This window comes from Aulonocara stuartgranti, assembly GCF_965226115.1.
Source record: "Aulonocara stuartgranti genome assembly, chromosome: 11".
NCBI classification, from domain to species: Eukaryota; Metazoa; Chordata; class Actinopteri; order Cichliformes; family Cichlidae; genus Aulonocara; species Aulonocara stuartgranti.
The window spans coordinates 9,229,869-9,246,126 of NC_138947.1; the positions used below are offsets into that span (position 1 = coordinate 9,229,869).

The 16,258-nt window shown below is 38.4% G+C and overlaps 3 protein-coding genes across 5 annotated transcripts; 1 reads left to right on the forward strand and 2 right to left on the reverse strand.

Annotated features, from left to right (window-relative positions):
* Window positions 1-3,596: 3,596 nt before the first annotated feature.
* lin37 (lin-37 DREAM MuvB core complex component) lies at window positions 3,597-8,586 on the reverse strand. 2 transcript variants are annotated; one of them, XM_082551931.1, is made up of 9 exons: window positions 8,161-8,586; window positions 7,852-7,927; window positions 7,714-7,764; window positions 7,540-7,569; window positions 7,181-7,266; window positions 6,891-7,051; window positions 5,513-5,644; window positions 5,308-5,378; window positions 3,597-3,923 (listed from the first exon to the last, which is right to left on the reverse strand). In XM_082551931.1, exons 1-9 carry the CDS (start codon window positions 8,192-8,194, stop codon window positions 3,836-3,838), a joined length of 729 nt encoding a protein of 242 aa, XP_082408057.1. In that variant the 5' UTR covers window positions 8,195-8,586; the 3' UTR covers window positions 3,597-3,835. The 2 variants fall into 2 exon arrangements, with proteins under 2 accessions (XP_082408057.1, XP_082408056.1); XM_082551930.1 differs by having other exon boundaries at window positions 7,714-7,767.
* A 46-nt stretch (window positions 8,587-8,632) lies between these two features.
* On the forward strand, window positions 8,633-13,416 carry proser3 (proline and serine rich 3). Its single transcript, XM_082551928.1, has 14 exons — window positions 8,633-8,768; window positions 9,096-9,112; window positions 9,189-9,297; window positions 9,424-9,695; window positions 9,858-10,006; window positions 10,102-10,205; window positions 10,701-10,786; window positions 10,857-10,990; window positions 11,088-11,317; window positions 11,394-11,896; window positions 11,997-12,141; window positions 12,549-12,720; window positions 12,980-13,061; window positions 13,251-13,416. Exons 1-14 carry the CDS (start codon window positions 8,649-8,651, stop codon window positions 13,300-13,302), a joined length of 2,175 nt encoding a protein of 724 aa, XP_082408054.1. The 5' UTR covers window positions 8,633-8,648; the 3' UTR covers window positions 13,303-13,416.
* hspb6 (heat shock protein, alpha-crystallin-related, b6) lies at window positions 13,320-15,566 on the reverse strand. Of its 2 annotated transcripts, none has more exons than XM_082551933.1 (4): window positions 15,152-15,566; window positions 14,898-15,055; window positions 14,002-14,124; window positions 13,320-13,920 (listed from the first exon to the last, which is right to left on the reverse strand). In XM_082551933.1, the coding sequence occupies exons 2-4, from the start codon at window positions 15,051-15,053 to the stop codon at window positions 13,765-13,767; spliced, it is 435 nt and encodes a 144-aa protein (XP_082408059.1). In that variant the 5' UTR covers window positions 15,054-15,055; window positions 15,152-15,566; the 3' UTR covers window positions 13,320-13,764. The 2 variants fall into 2 exon arrangements, with proteins under 2 accessions (XP_082408059.1, XP_082408058.1); XM_082551932.1 differs by having other exon boundaries at window positions 13,320-13,923; window positions 15,152-15,538.
* Between the last annotated feature and the right edge of the window lie 692 nt (window positions 15,567-16,258).

Genomic DNA, 16,258 nt, shown 5'->3' on the forward strand with positions numbered 1-16,258 from the left:
GCTACCACAATTAAAACAAGGTAGTTGCAGTAAACTAATGTTGTTTTTGTTTTTTTAAAGAACTTGCTTCCAGATGTGTCTTTAAGTTGGAGTCTTTTGACCCTGAGAGCAGCTTGGTTGCTGGCAAACACAGTTTGCATTGAACAGTCAGATTTCGCCCATCCCTTTCTTCCTTAAATGTGACATTGTGTCGGAATTTCCAAGTAGAGAATGTATTCCTGCCCGTGCACTGCTGGCTTTGTTGTGCTGGCTCCGGGTCAATTGTGTTACGGACTCCGGCAACATTAACAGGACGCTTACATTAGAGCATCTTATTGCGTGTTTGTTTGGGTTTCTAACAAAGCGTGGAATTACCAAAATTAAAGAGGGGATAGGCTAACATATGAAACAAGAAAAGCCCGCTGTGTAATCAATTTATTTCAACAAAGTAACTGTATTCTAATTATAATCTTATAATCTTTTTAAACGGTAACTGTAGCAGAATACAGTTACTCATATTTTTATATTTAAATATGTAACATTGGTACATGTATTCTGTTACTTCCCAACACTTTCCATTAAACTGTAATAATAGATTTATTAACACTTATTGCACTTTTTTAACACTGTAAATAAAAAGATACTCGTCAGTTTCATTACCACTCTAAGACTAAAAGATAAAAAACATTGAAATGTTTTTGCTAAAAAAAAGAGTTTTAAAGAGCATTTGCCTAACAAGAGAATCAATACTGAACTGTAACACACAGAGGCAGGGTACACCGTTGGTATATGGCCAGTCTTTCACAGGGCTAACACAAACCATTTGCACTCACATTCACACCTATGGGCAATTTAGAGCCACCAATTAACATAACCCTACTAATTGCATGTATTTTTACTGTGGGATGAACTTCATCGCTCTCTTGATTGCTTCCTTTAGCATGGGATACACTGGACCATCCTTTAAGAAAGGAGAAGAATGTGTACAATATAATCCACAAGATAAACTAAGCTTGACAAATGTGTGCAGTGATGTGTGTGTAACTTTTGAAGACTCCCAAGCACATGATCCAGTCCACACACAAATATGAATAAATATATAATCCGTGTAGAACACCTGGTAGAACAGAACTTAGCGTGGAAGAAGTAGTTGATAAAGATGGAAAAAAAATTTTAAAGTGAAAAGGTATCAGTAAAAATGCAAACAAGAAAACAAAATTAAAAGTAGATGAAGAAAAATGTGTCCGATTATGCGAAGTTAGCTGTTCAGGATGCACCAACAACAGTAGTACTAGAAGCCCTCACTGTCTTTTCATCAATCTAATTGAAATTGGAAAATTTTCATTTTAATCTATCAGAATCAGAGTACTTTATTAATCCCAGAGGAATCACTGGTCACAGTTGCTCCAAGTCAGTAAGAACAGTAACTAAAGTAAATTAAATAACACACTATATTACAAAGTTACAAAATACAATCATGATGGGCTGCCTAGACCAAAAATGCCCCAGCCCCGAATAGACCAATGTGCACATTCTAACTACTGTATTTCACAATGCTGCCACCTTGTGACCAAAGTCACAAGTGATCTCAAGAACCGACAATGCACAGAGCCTTTAACATCCCGAGAGGAATCTCAATCCAAACCTTGCACCTTGCCACTGGGGAGCTTCTCAGCAACCTCGGCCCTCTTCATAGAGGATATCTTGATTGGGAATTGGAGTTCCTTAAAGTTATCTTTCCACAGTCTTTGTCAGCAACTGTCCTTACTGACCATACATGACCTGAATAAAGCCCTTTTTTTTCTTGTGGTATTAACCCAACAGTTTGTCAGAATCTCCTTGAGAGGTAAGCTGAAAGTCCTCCTGACCTACTCACACAAGTTTTTACTTCTGTTAATTCAGAAACCACAGCCCTTTTGGCCCTTCACTACCCATCTGCTGCTTCAGAAGATCCAAGGGTCAACCAGGCCTAGAAATCCTCCTTTACCCTGACCAGTGTAAACCACTAGTACCTAGCAGTACATCTCATCCTTAGGTTGCCACCACAACAGGCACCAATAACTTTATAAATACAACCTCTGCTTGCTGGCTCTGCAATAGAGGTCTTAAACATGGAGTGAAAAACCCTATGGACTGGGGCATCTGCCAGACACTCCTAAATTTTCCCATTTAGGTTTTCCAGGTCTGCCCAGACAGCCTTCACCATCATGTAATCCAGTTCACCATTGCTAGTCACATTACCCAAGTATCCACAAGACAAGGCCTCAGATGACAGAACTATAAAGTCAATCATTGACCTTTGGCCTAAAGGGGCACTGACACCAAGCACACTTATAAGCAACCTTGTGCTTGAACCTGGTTAACTGGTTAACCTGCTTAACACATAATAATAAAGCACCACACTGATTCAGAACAAACACGCTATTCTTCCCATTCACCCCTCTCAGGTGTCCCTGTAATTGTGCTTGTGAGTGCCAAAGTCTTGCAAAAGAACTGTAGCTGGCAAGATATTCTGAACTAAGATATTCTGAACTATAGATGTGATATTATTTGTCCTTAAAAGTAAAAATAAAAAATAATGAATTGGCAGGTGTAAATAGGCTATTTGCAGAAGATGAACAGTCATGTCTTTAAAAAACTGGTGGAAAACATCGAGCAGGACACAGGACACCTGACACAGGACCTGAGAGATGTATTGGACCCTTCAGTTGATCCATCTACTGTTCACTGAAACTTCATCAGAAATGGTCTCAGTGTAGGGGTAGCTGTCAGAAGCCGTCCTTAAGGAAGGGAAGTAGGGATAAAAGGCAGAGGTATGCCAAATTAGACAAGAACTAGACTGAAAAGCAACAACAGTGACAACAGGTCTTACGAAGTAAAGAATCCAAATTTGAACATTTTATGTTCAAATGGTCGTCAATATTCATGGACGGGGGCCTAGAGTCTCACAACAGTGTTTCTAGCCACTCAGCATAGAAAACACAGTGGAGGCCCCGCCATGGCTTGGTGCTGCATTACCACCAGTAGCCGTGACGATCTTGTCAAAACTGAAACATGAACGCAGAAATGTGCCATGAAATTTTGATCCGCCTTGCAATATCACCTGGAAAGCATGCAATTCTCATAGCGTTATTTTTCAGCATGATAAAAGTATCAGTAAAAGCATACCTGGATAGAAAAAAAACTGTTGGCATTGGAACTGGCCTCACCAGAACTCAGATCTCAGCAATATTGAAGCAATGTGGGATCATCTTGACAGTGAACAGATGAAAAAGACAACTAACATCCCAAGTAGAGATTTGAATGTTCTTCAAGAAGCCTGGAGAACTACACCTGGAGACTACTTAAAGAAATGACAAGAAAGCTTGCCTAAGAGAGTCCGAAATATAAAGTTTATGAAAAGTGGCTCAAGAATTTTGCACACTTGTGTATTTTACTCTATACAAAATGACATGCAAATTTTAAGACATAAGCAGGTTTTGGTACTTCATCAATGACTATTATAAGTGTGACGTGAATACAAATGAAAGAATGAGTCATGATATATACCTCATTACCTGCAGGATGCGCGTTAACACATGCCAAGATTAAAGAAGTAAAACTAAAAGTGGAAGAGATTTATATTAAAGCACTTTAATACACATTTCATTAATCTTGAGATTTTACAAGTCATTGTGTCTGGAAAGTACTACTGATGAAACAGTTAGATGTATACACTAGATTTTTACAAATTAATAAAAAAAAAAATGTACACGCTTTTCTATGAGTCAGACTGTGTAGAAACAGGTGTATTCAAGCACTGACTGCTTCTTTCCAACAAAGTCCTCTCTGTACTGGAGAGCTACAGAGTAGCCAGTCAGTGATCATAGAGCTCCTTCATTTCCTTAAGGACCTTTATGCTCTCACTGTATCTTAATTGATTCTTGTTGGAGCACTCCTTCCATCTATGGAAAAAAAGAAAAGAAAAAAGAAATAGTTCAATTGTGCACCTTTTACCTTTTCCTTGAAATAAACTGAAATTATATTATTTTCCTTCTTAAAAGATTCATAAAAACTTTCATACATGATGCTTGCTACATAACAAAATCTGATTTTGAACATTTCTAACTGAAAATTCATACATACACAGTTTTCATCCAGCAATAACAATATTAGAAGGAGGAGGAATGGTAGTTCAGAGGTGGGCTAAATGTTCAATTTTTATGAGCCAGCCTTTTGAAGTAATTTTAATACAACTGCTCAACTGTGATCGCTCCTTTTGTCCAGCTGTTTCCAAATGAAACAGGCACATACTAAATTTTACTGTTTAGTCTCCCTTCTTAATTCAATAAAGTTATTAAACAGCAGGTGGCACTCATGGAGGATCAAACTTTGCAAAGCTATATTTTGGGTCCCATGACAAAGACTACTTCATACCCACAAGACGACAGCTCGTCAATCACCAAAGACACTGAACAGAGTAAACACTGGCAGATGAACTTTAAGTCTGAGCATTATTGAAGGTCATATTTTTACATTTCAATATCCATGGCTCAGTCTATTGTAAAACCTGTGCCCTTGTTTTATCTTTTCTTTCTTTCTTTTGACTTTCTAGAGTCACTGAACATGCTGACTGGCTGGCTTTGCACAAGCTGTGAAATCAAACTGTGAAAGGTGCAATGACTAACTTCACAAATCCACCTGTTTGAGCCCAAATATGATCAGATAACATATAGGTGTCTTTCAGGAATACTTCAAATCCTTTATATTAAAAAAATGCATAGAATAACTACACTGTCTGTTATTGACAAATGTTGTTTTTGTGAGGCAGTTTTACTTCACAGGCACATTGGTTGTACCACAGTACCACACACAGCTCTATGCTGAGCTGACACCTTGACATAACAAGGAAAAAATAGTTTTTTGTTTAAAAAAAAATGCTATTTATGTTTATGTTTAGACGATTAAATATTAATTTATTATTTTAAACATGTATTACATAATCTATTAATCTTATAATTTGGATTTCCACAGTTAGTCAAAACAGCTCAGAGCCTCATTTATTCATTTCTTTGTTAGCTCTATTCAGCCTGTTGCTGTCCTCTTGTGGTAAATCACACTGTAAAAACTTTTCATTATCCATTAAAAGATTTGACGTTTGCCTTCACTCATTTGTACCTGGTCATTAGTGTTACACCCCTTTCTCCCTAAAGAATTAATAACATCTGAATAAGTACGTCCAGAGGTGAAGCCTTGAACAAAGTTAGTTGTTTACAGTGTGTGACTAAATCATTTCAAACCAAGAACATATTATTTTTTGTCATAAATGACTTTTCAAGAAAAACATACTTTTGCCTTATCTTTTTCCAACGTTCCATGTGGTCACATATGAGAGAACCTGACACAGCAACATCTGTCAACTGTGAAAAGAGAGGTAGTTAAAATTCATGGTTTTGTCTTACTACCTGAAGACCTTCATGTATGAACAGATCTGTAAAATTAAACAAATCACAATGCAATAATAACTTTGGTGAAAGGCATATTATACAAGAACCTTGGTAACAGTTGGTTTTTCAGTAGGTGGGATCCTGAGATTGATGGGTTCACCAGAGGAGTTGACTGGACAGGCGGTCGGAGGAGGAAGTCGGTACACATTCTGACCTTTACCGTTGATTGTGTCTGTAACCTAGGGCAAAAAAAAAAAAAAGATTACTGCTAAACCCTTATTTCCAATAACAATACTTATTGATGCCATAACATGCCATTTTGTTTTTGGGGAGGCATTGACTAAAACAAAAGTACGAGTACACAACCAGATTCAATCAGGTTTCAAATACATTTTATGCACCATTTCGTCTCACAAACAACCTCACTCAAAAATATTGTCACTGTAGGGATCATCCATTAAAAACAGTTTCATTATGTCTTATTCAGATAACGTTGATTAAAACATGTGTAACAAGTCAGTTACATTTGCACTAGGGAAAACAAAAGGAGACAATAGTTTGGCACACAGCGTACTGCAGTTACTTTGAAAACAATTAATTTAATTACATTAGACCTTGTGAAATATTAATAATAATCAAATTATGAGACTGCAAAAGAGATAAGACCCTTTAATAGTAGATGTGGCATGACCTGTGCTAACCGCTAACTAGAGCGAAGGACCCCAAATTTGTGTTGCACTGGTTACTGCGCCCTGATTGTGTGTCATCTTTTGTGGCCGCTCTACATACACTAGATGCGTCTGCTCCTTTTCATTTCAAAACATGTATGTCTCTGACTTGTCTCTGACATATCGTCAGAACAAGCTTTGTAACTCTCCTACTAGTGAAGAGTGTGTCGTTTCCTCAACACTGCTTTCCTCTTAGGCTCCCAGAGTCGTTGAAATTAATTACTTACTCAAAGGCTCTATAGATCACTATATATGCACATAAACCTGTGCCAAAAAATTCACAGAACTCAGATACGCACAGAATGTTTCCCTTCATTATTTGGTTAAACTTAGAGCAGCTGTAGCCATCGTTTCTATTGGTCACGTGAAGGTAAGTCACAACACGCAGTGGTCAAAGTCCAACTTGTTTGAACTTTGATCGCTGCATGCATGAGTACCCCTCGCTGGCACGCTTGGGCTGTGCTTTGCTCAGAGCTTTGGTTGGCACAGCGGTACAACGTTAATGTGTGGCGCAAGCAATAGAAATGAATGGGGTTAAGAGCGCAGAGCTGCGCGTGCCACATCCTATGAGAAAGGGCCCTTACACTCTACCCTGCAAAGTTCCACATTAGCAAAATTTAAAAGACCTCATTTTAAGTTACCATAGATGTAAGAGATAAGTTTAAATTTAAATCAATGTGCCCCTGTGTTTTTTTGTGCATTTGTTGGTTGCACATTTGAATAAAACCTCCAGCAGCTTGTCCATTTATGACCCCACCTCTTCCTCTACCATGCCCTGTGGGGAGCTGGGGGAAGCAGCTGGTTCTCGAACAGAAGGATTATTCCTCATCCATGCACGGCAGATAGGATACAGTGGGGTGGCGGTGTTGAACTGAGCCAGATCTACACTGCGGTCAAACAACTTAATAACGTAAGCATCTAGTAAAGGCAGAACAAGAGAGAAATTAATTAAAGGTAAGAAAATGGTCACAAGTGCAACAGACAAGATGGTTACACAGTAACCAAGGTACATCAAAGAAAAATTCCAATCATTTTTCATTCATTTACTTTGCTTATGCTGATTGCTTTCTGGAATGCTCTCATCCATCTCTTTTCGCTTCTTTCTCCGGTGCTGTGGAAATCGAGCCGACGGTCTGCAAAAGAAATGTTTTTTTAAGAAATATATTTTTGGAGCTTAAAAGAGATTCAAAGTAATTTCTCATACAATTTATGTAAAATTATATTTTCATTTCCAGACAGACAGATAAAAAAAAAGTCTAAATATACCCTGTTTTGAATGCCCTGGTATTTCTTTGTGAAGCACTTTGTGATCTTTGTTTTGGAAGGTGCTATATAAATAAAATTTTACTTACTAAATAGAAAAAAGTTACTGACAAGTCGAGTTTAATTAAAACATAAACACTTGCCTTTTTCCAGCCGATGTTGGCGATAAATCCCTAGAGACAACAGGTGGAATATGCATAAATTGCAATTAAAAAATAAATGTTTAAATAAAATCATTGAATCAGCACACCCAATTGTAAAATATTATATTAGCAGATCATTAAAAACTAAATAAAACCAAAATCACTGGTCCATACTTGTTCAAAGAGTCTGCTGACAATTTTCCTGGGTCACCTTCATTTTGTTCTCTGCTGAAAACATCTTTATATTAGTTTTGTTATTAAGAATAAATCGATTCTGTAATAATTATATGCTAAACAATTAATTTTGCTAACCTTTCATTTTCACTCTTCTCTACCAGTCCCTTTAAGACCGCTTCTAATTTGCTGCGTGCACCAGCCCCGTCTAAGTCTGCAAAAGTAATAATGAAATAATTAATGACAACAACAATACTCACTTTAGGTGACACTCGCCACCTGTATTACTTAGCTTTTAAGAATCCTGTATAATCCTGTATAATCCGAACCACTCAAGCTTACAAGCGAATGTACTCCAAAACAATCACAAGAATTTATACCACACAAAAATTTGGAAAATCTGAAACGGAAAAGGAAAGGAAAGGAAATATTGACAGCTGCTGGTACCTGGCCTTTCCGTCTTGATCTTGACGTGTTGCATTGTGTCCGCCTTTCTATAAACACCCCGTGGGAACTGACGGACTTTTAAAACCACACTTTTGCTGTTTCGATTATTTAGATTTACAATAAATTATGTTTGATTCCTTGCTAACGGCGCCGTTAGCCAAGCTAGCTGTGTAGTACCGTTTACAAACAGTTAGCTGCATTAGCCGTAACCACTGGTTAACAGTTAAGCTATAGAACGTTATTTACGTTTAGCTATTAAAACCATTAAGCAAATAACGGTTATCCCTATCGACTTCCATATAGTTAATAGAAAGATACAGCACAATAGTCGTTTATGATTTATACCAAGGTTTGTGGAGTAATGGCCAAACTACTGTTGCTAACTTAGCTTATTTTTGACAAACGCATACCCTTACTAGACTTTCCTCTTCCGCGCGCTGCCAATTTCCTATTAGCTGATTGGTGCCTGTGCAAACCGGGCCGCCTATATGATTGGTCAAATGTTATATCAATCATTTTTAATTCGTTCCCTATTGGCTGTATGTCGTGTAGTAAATAACGTTCGGGATACACAACAAAAGCTCTCTTCCACTTTCATCGAGAATGTGGTGGGTTTGTAAAATAAACGCGAAGTTACTATGTTTTTAGTCAGAACGTGAAATTTGAATGATAAATAGATGTTCATAGAGCCTAACGGAGAAGCGTAATTTATATTCTTAAAGGGAATTTCTGGCATTTGAAGTAACTTTGTGTGTAGACAAGTAAACTCGGAAGAGTTCAGTAATGGGGGCATCGTCTTTTTGTTAGCTAAGTAACCCACTCAGATTAACACCTCAGTCCAGATATGATTTGGGGTGCCCGAGGTAAACCAAGCCCACGTTGAAACTGTGTGTGCTTTCTTGTGGTCGTTGATGTCTCATCGGTCACCTCCAAAGGTTGCTATGAATTCCAGGTGAGGATCTAATGACACATTTTGTAGCACCCTAAACAGAAGAAGTTATAGTTGGTAATATGTGTTCTTCTTACAGTGGACCTGTGCTCACAAAGCAGAATCCCTTCCCACCAGCACCGAAAGTGAGGACGGCACACTACCACCCATCCAGCAACCAACCCCTTTCAAAGAAAGAGAAAAAAACTGTATGTTTTATTTTCAAAAACAGTTAATATACTGCAAGAAAAACAGATTCTCATTGTGCTATCTATCTATCTATCTATCTATCTATCTATCTATCTATCTATCTATCCTTTTTGTTCTTCTTGCAGACACTAAGTCCTGTACGTTTAAACCAGCAATCCAGAACAAAGTTACATAATCTAAACCAAGAGAGCCAGCAGCTGTCTAAGAAGCATGACCGTTTTTCCTCCATTGATGGACAACCTGTTCTTAAAGAGTCCCAGGCCTCCACTGTCTTTGAATTCTCTCCTGATAGAAATACTGCCTTATCTGACATGGACGAACCCAAAAAATCTGGAAAAAGGGGGAATTCCAGTGTTTCCCAAGTTCAAGGATGCCAGGAGGATTCTTTGCTGGCAAAGTATGTTTTAATGCCTTCTGTAATTTTCTTAAACAGAACTAAAAAATAGTTTCACAGTGACAATTTTTCATGATTAGATGACAATGTCATAGTGACCCAGATTATTTTTATTTCATTTTGCATGTGACTTCTTTTAACTAAATCTGACCTTTGCTTTGTCAGATATGTAGAGCGTTTTCGCCATGGTCAGCCACAGAGTCGAGAGGAGCGCCATCAGGTGGCCTCTGCCAGTGGAGAAGAGCAGGCACCTTTTTGGTGGATGTCACATTCATCTCTCAGCAGTTCAACACCAACTAAAACAACAGACGAAGGTGCACTATATTTACAGTCATTGGTGTATTTTATTCCCCGTTACCAGCTGCTTAATTCTATCGAATCCTTCTGTGTACTGTATTTCTCTGAAAAGATGTTATCCAACTTCTGAAAGAGGACCAGGATGCTGCTCTTTATGATCCATCTGCACGGCGTGACCATAACAGATCCCCTTCTCCCTACAGAGGATCCAATAGTGTGAGTTGTATTTATAAGCTAAGAAGAAATAAGCCATAATGTATCAATTTTTGTAGCAAATCTGCTTCTGTTTCTTGGAAAAAAAAAAACAGATCCATAAGATGGGGGGAAAGGCACCACCAATTATTCAGTTTTTATTGTTTGTGTATGCTGTCACAGTGGATTATAGGGTTTACATTGTCCCTTGATTTACACCACACATGTCCAAAGTGCCTGGGATTCTGATTGTCTGCAGAAGCAACACTTTATTTCGACTAAGTTTGCATATAAACATTTCCATTTCAGCACCACACTCCATTTGGAAGTCTATGTGTTTATTAAATGCCTGGGAAGTCGCCGTTTATGCAACCAGATTTGACACGTTGTTCAGCCTGCTAAGAACAAATGCATTACCCTTTTAATTAAAATCCTGCAAACGTGTTTATTTATTTGGGAGGATTTATTTACACGGTATTGCAAGTCTTTATATGAAAAAACATGTTTTTTGTTTCCCAGCTTTTGTCCGACACATCACAGGGTGAATTTGATGACAGGGAGATCCTGCACCTTCAAGAAAAGGCCAGCAGACTTCTTCTGAGGGGGTATAAAAACTGTTGAGCAATATTAAAGATAAATGGCTTCAGTTGTAGTAACTTTTTTTTTTTCTAACAGTGAATGTTCTGTGAGTGATGGATCTGTCCCTGTCAGCTCAGAGGGGCTGGGATGCTCAGATTTCTCCTCTCCCATCAGTATAGATGAGCCAGTGAAGCAACCTTTGATTCCCAGTTTATTCAAAAATACTACTGGTAGGGGAAGAGTGTGGACTAGAATACCTTTTGTTATTTATAGACAGATTCTATTTTGCGTGCTGCTGTGTTTTAAACTGTGTGTTAACATTTACAGCAAAGGCCAGCTCAGACTCAGCTCATGGTGTGTCCTTCCAAAAATCTGTCATGCCTTCTTTGGTGCCTCCTACCCGTCCAGAGGAAGACATATTGTTCCAGTGGCGTTTAAGGAGGAAAATGGAACAAGCCAGAGAGAGGCCCCTGTCTGTGCAAGCCTCCAGTCCTCATGCATTTGGTTGGCAGTCCATGAGGTTAAGCTATCCCTCCATCAGTGAACAAGCTTACAAGGTTGGAATCAAACTGTTTGTTACATTATCCATATTCTTTGCACAAATTTACAGAATAACATTAATTTGCTCTTCAGGAACAGCAGGGTACCCAACCCCCTCAATTCTCACAAAGAGATACTCATTCACACATCACTGATGCCCAGCCAGAAACCACTGAGGCCCAGAGGTTCTGTCCCCCAGCTCCAGGCCCTTCGCTATTCCCCACCATCAATGTTTCTGGTTCAGTCCCTCAGCTGCAGAGCATTGCCCATGTTCCTTCCCACATGCATTTTCTCTGTGACGTCTTGCCATGTCCCATCCAGTCATCTCATGCCAAAGTGCACCAGAGCATTTCACAAAGGTTAGACGAGTCACAAACCAAAGTTCTTCACAAAAAGACCCAAGTCCCCGAAAGCCTTGGAGAATTAACTCTTTGTGAACGCGTGTCACTCACTCTACCTGCGCCATCTGAGAGAGAGTGGCCTGATCACCAAAAAATGTCTGAGAAGAACAAGAAAAAGAAAATGGGGATGAAGCAATCAGAGGTAAATGGGAAGGAGGAAGCAGCACTCGCTAGACAGCAAAAGAAATCAGCAAGGTGAATTATTGAAATATGGGCACTGTTTAAAAGTCTTAGTGATAAAAAAATATGTGTTTGATACCGTTAACATTTTGTGGGATTTATTCTTCACAAACAGGAATTCATTACATCAAAAGCTTCCCAAAAAGGTCACATCATGTAAAGAGCAGCAGCAACCAGAGAGAAGACAGGAGCTTCCCAGTGAAAGCTGTGCTGGTGATCATGAACCACCAGCATCTCCTATCCGCAATGCATTAGGACAGGTAAACATGCAAATGTTCAGTGTTATTTCTTTATTTGAAGCCACAGAGGCTGTGTGCATATTTGGTCTTTTCTGGTTTTTCTCTTCTCCCACATTTGTGACATCTCTGCAGTATATTTGATAAAGTGAAAGAAAGCTGTCTGTTTGTTCTCAGACTTTGGCAATTTATGATTGTTTACAAATCTTAATTAATCATTTGTAAAGGCCACTGACAGATCTGGTCTTTAGAAGACTGTATATGAAGTATTTAAATAAAATACACACAAGTTTTTATTGAATATAATTACAGGTCTACCTTCACTATGCATGTCCGCACATCTTTTTTAGATGCCACACTAGTCATAAGGTTCAATGTGATCAAGGTAATTAATATGCATTAACTGGGGTGTTTTCATTTGACCTTAACAGGTAGTTTCAGAGGTACTGTTTCCTACGGTGGATTCCTCTTCTCCAAAAAAGATTCCTGTTTCATCTGATTCTCCTTCCTGCACCGTCTCTGCACCTTCACCACCGCCAATTCCTCCAAGCAATGCCCTGAACTCTATGGAGGTCATTTCACAGCTGCTGCAAGAGGCCGAAGGTAAGCTTATGGTGGCAAGAGGCACCAATCTTTAGCCCGTAAACAGCTGCGGTGATTACATAAATAGATGCTTTTTCCCATATTTTAACTTTTTAGTTCAAAAACCCTACAACAGTTTTTTTTGTTGGTGTTGTTTTTTTTTTTGTGTGTGTTATGGGAATTAACATAGAAAAAAACTGTTATCTCATTCCTTTTTTAAGGATAAGCTTATAATATTGTAGTATCTGTCCTCTCACTCAGATTAAACTTTTTGTTTTAGATTCAGATGAAAAAGAGTTTGGAGATGATCCTCTGTTACAAGTTCTTCGCAAACAGAGAAAATGGGTGAAGGAGCAGATCAGGTAAAACTGAATTAGATTATCACCATTACTGTAATGATTAGAATCCTTTCCTGTTTATATTTCTAGCATTAATTTTTTCTTATAATCTATTGGAATCAATTGACAGTCATGTAAATAGAGTCGATTGCCAGAAAAAGAATGATTTTTTTTTTTTATGTTGTTGTTGTTGTTTTGTTTGTTTTTTGTTAGTGAGGTGGACTCCATCTTAAATGAATTTGTGGAAGAGCAACAAGTTACTTGAAGAACATCAAGAGACAGTTTGTGTAGTCACATTTATTTATTTTTTATTTTATAAAGAAATAAAGTTAATTTATATTTTTGAGGACATTTTTCTACAATAAAGGTTGGAGATGTGTCTCGGTGGATTATTATTCACAACACTGTGCATGTACAAAAGTTGCACACAAAAAGCAGGAGTTGGAAATGCTAACAGAGAATATTTACAAAGTAGAGTGGTTACTTGAAACATTATGTAACATTGAGTATTAGCAGAGCAGTATATACAAACCTTGGAGTGCAGGGAACATTAGAACTGTGCCAGGAACAGAGCAGATGTGTGCTTTGGCACATACCAAGTTCTGCTGCGAGTGCAGGAGCTTGAAGTTATTGCCATTTTTGTCAGTGTGACCATAAAGGCTTCCGCTGATTTATTTTTGTGTACGGTAAGGATGGCAGAGGTTTTAGTGTCGTCTGTTAATGCAATTTAAGTAAGAGGTGTGTAGCTCTGAGTGTGCAGCATAGGTGCAGATATGATAAGGATCCCATCTGGAGAGACCGCTGACTCCAAAGCCATGGTGTCCACTCCCTTTGGAATGCGGTAGCGACGGTTAAACTGCCGTGTTGTAAATCCAGGACCGTCCTTCTAACACAAAAGAGATGAGAAGTGAGATGTGTAGCACAAAAATGGAGAAAAAATATCCATGTACCTCAGCATACCAACCTTTCTCTCTTCATGCTTTCCTTGCACTTCTACAAAGTCTCCTATGACTTTGACGATCAGGTCCTCTGGGTTGAAATGTTTCACATCAACTTGAACTGTAAATCCGCTGTCATCACAGGTTACCTAACAACAGGAGTCAACACTTCTGCATGATTAAACAAGACATAAAGTTCCTTACAGCAGCCTGCACTCAGTAGATATCCTTAACCATATTTCAGTGTGGGGAAACTGAAAACAGCTTTTCAATAAGACGTGGATCTGACTGAAAGCTCAGAAAAATGTAAAGGACTCCTTTTTTTCCCTTTTACTTTAAGCCAGGGGTTGTCAAACATGTCCAGGGGCCAGAATTGGCCTGACAAAGACTCCAGTCTGATCCACTGAACTTCTTTTGAAAATGTGGAGGGGACACTTTTTTTGTGTACTTTTACCTGTATTTTTGGTGGTTTAACAGCTTTTACTCCTGATAAATACCTCCCCCGTGGCCATTATTTCTCCACTAAAGTATTAAAAATAGATAAATCTATGAATAAGCAAAAAGTGTTACTATTACAGGACAGTCTGTGCAATGAGCAACCAGGACTCTTTCTGTAATTTTACACATTAAATTTTTACAATTTAAGAGCCTTGATGACAGATGTCTTACATTTACTACAGCAGGATTTCTTTATCAGATGTATTGTTTAAATTCTTTTTTTTTCTTATACTAAGATAAATCAGGGATATCTGCTGGTTAAACCTCTTTACATTGACAGAAAGGGGAGTTTCAAAGGTTTTACACCACAGCCTGACCTTAAGTGGGTATGTGGTTCACAGTGTAAAATGAGTTAAAATGAGAACCATGGACAATTTATACTAACATATGTTAGTATAAAATGTAAATAAATTAAGTGACCTACCTCTGCAGAGCTGGCATTATCAGTCTCTGGAATGATTAATTTTGGGGACCAATTATATTGTCCATAAGTCCCGTTGAGCCGTGGAATAAGAGGTGGTAAAACCTTCTCCCAGGGGATACCACCAGCTGGCATAGTGGGTGGCAGGATGAAGTCCATTTCTAGTAGGCACAAAGTTTGAAAAATCAAGAGCTGACTAAACAGCAGTTAAGCCTACAGCACCCGAGGCTACAAGACATAAAGCACTGAGCAGTTACCTTTGCTTAAATTCTCTGGAGTGGAAAGAAGAGCTCTAGTTACAGCGCTTGTGTTCTCTGTGCTTCTCTCCTCTCGGCTCCTGGATGAGACTGACTTGTTGCGTGCCGCGTGTTTTATAGTGGAGTTGCATAATAAGTTGGGAATTCATCCTGGGACACCTTGCTTCTGTTATGTTCTGGACTGCGTACCCTTGGGTGTTCCGGCATGGTCACAGATAAACGTGTAGGCCTATTATTTTGAGAGTGACACAGCTGTTGCAGGCTTATTGTTAATTAACGTTGTTATTGGCCATTATCAAAGTTACAGCATGCAGCCTTTTTACACGGTCAGTGGCACCAATGCGGACTATTCATGTGTAATTATCAAAGCTGTTAAGAGCTGTATGCCTAAGGTTGGTTGTCAAGGAAGGTTTGTCCAAAAATAAATTCAAAAGACGACGTTAACCCTTGTTGGTTGACACCAGACGGACAGTGACAGCAGGGGCGTGCTAAACACATGCTACAGCACGTGTACTACCAGTAAACCACTGTCCTTCCCCATAGTTATGAGGTTTTTTAGACCTTTAGCAATATAATGTAGACATCATAAAATACATTTAGATTGCATATTACTCGAGTTTTGGCTTATTTTTATTGACTGCCAGTAAAATTTTAGATTTCACTTTAAATTTTTCGTTTTAACTTAACTTTTAGCTCTACATAGTCAGTTCCCCGGTATATCTCTGACCTGTTGAAAGCTCGTTCTTCTTCCCAAACACTTAGGTCTTCAGGTCAGAGGTTGCTGTAGGTCACATGTACTAGTTTCAAAATTCGTGGTGATCGGGCTTTGCAGGCAGTGGCACAGAGGTTGTGGGATTCTCTTCCACCATCTGTACAGACTCCACATGACTCTTTTAAAAAGCAGCTGAAGACGTTTCTATACAGACAATCTTTTAATGAACTTGTTGCTTTATGTTTTTATTTTATTGTTTTATATTATTATTTTATTTTTATTTCTGGTTTTTTAATGTGAAACAATTTTTACCTGTGAAAAGTGCTGAATAAATACATTTTACCTACTTACTAGTTCTTTTCAACCACTTCAGTCCTAATACATCAGATTTAATG

Excerpts from the sequence above, each read along its gene's own strand:
- proser3 (XM_082551928.1), top strand. The coding sequence starts at position 8,649 with ATGATTGGTCAAATGTTATATCAATCATTTTTAATTCGTTCCCTATTG. Across the intron at positions 10,991-11,087 it reads TTTATTCAAAAATACTACTG|CAAAGGCCAGCTCAGACTCA; the intron begins GTAGGGGAAGAG and ends TAACATTTACAG. Across the intron at positions 11,897-11,996 it reads CAGCAAAAGAAATCAGCAAG|GAATTCATTACATCAAAAGC; the intron begins GTGAATTATTGA and ends CTTCACAAACAG.
- lin37 (XM_082551930.1), bottom strand. The coding sequence starts at position 8,194 with ATGCAACACGTCAAGATCAAGACGGAAAGGCCAG. Across the intron at positions 7,928-8,160 it reads GATCAAGACGGAAAGGCCAG|ACTTAGACGGGGCTGGTGCA; the intron begins GTACCAGCAGCT and ends TTACTTTTGCAG. Across the intron at positions 3,924-5,307 it reads TGGAAAAAGATAAGGCAAAA|ATGGAAGGAGTGCTCCAACA; the intron begins GTATGTTTTTCT and ends TTTTTTCCATAG.
- hspb6 (XM_082551932.1), bottom strand. The coding sequence starts at position 15,053 with ATGGACTTCATCCTGCCACCCACTATGCCAGCTGGTGGTATCCCCTGG. Across the intron at positions 14,125-14,897 it reads ATAATGCCAGCTCTGCAGAG|GTAACCTGTGATGACAGCGG; the intron begins GTAGGTCACTTA and ends TCCTGTTGTTAG. Across the intron at positions 13,924-14,001 it reads GAAAGCATGAAGAGAGAAAG|AAGGACGGTCCTGGATTTAC; the intron begins GTTGGTATGCTG and ends CTTTTGTGTTAG.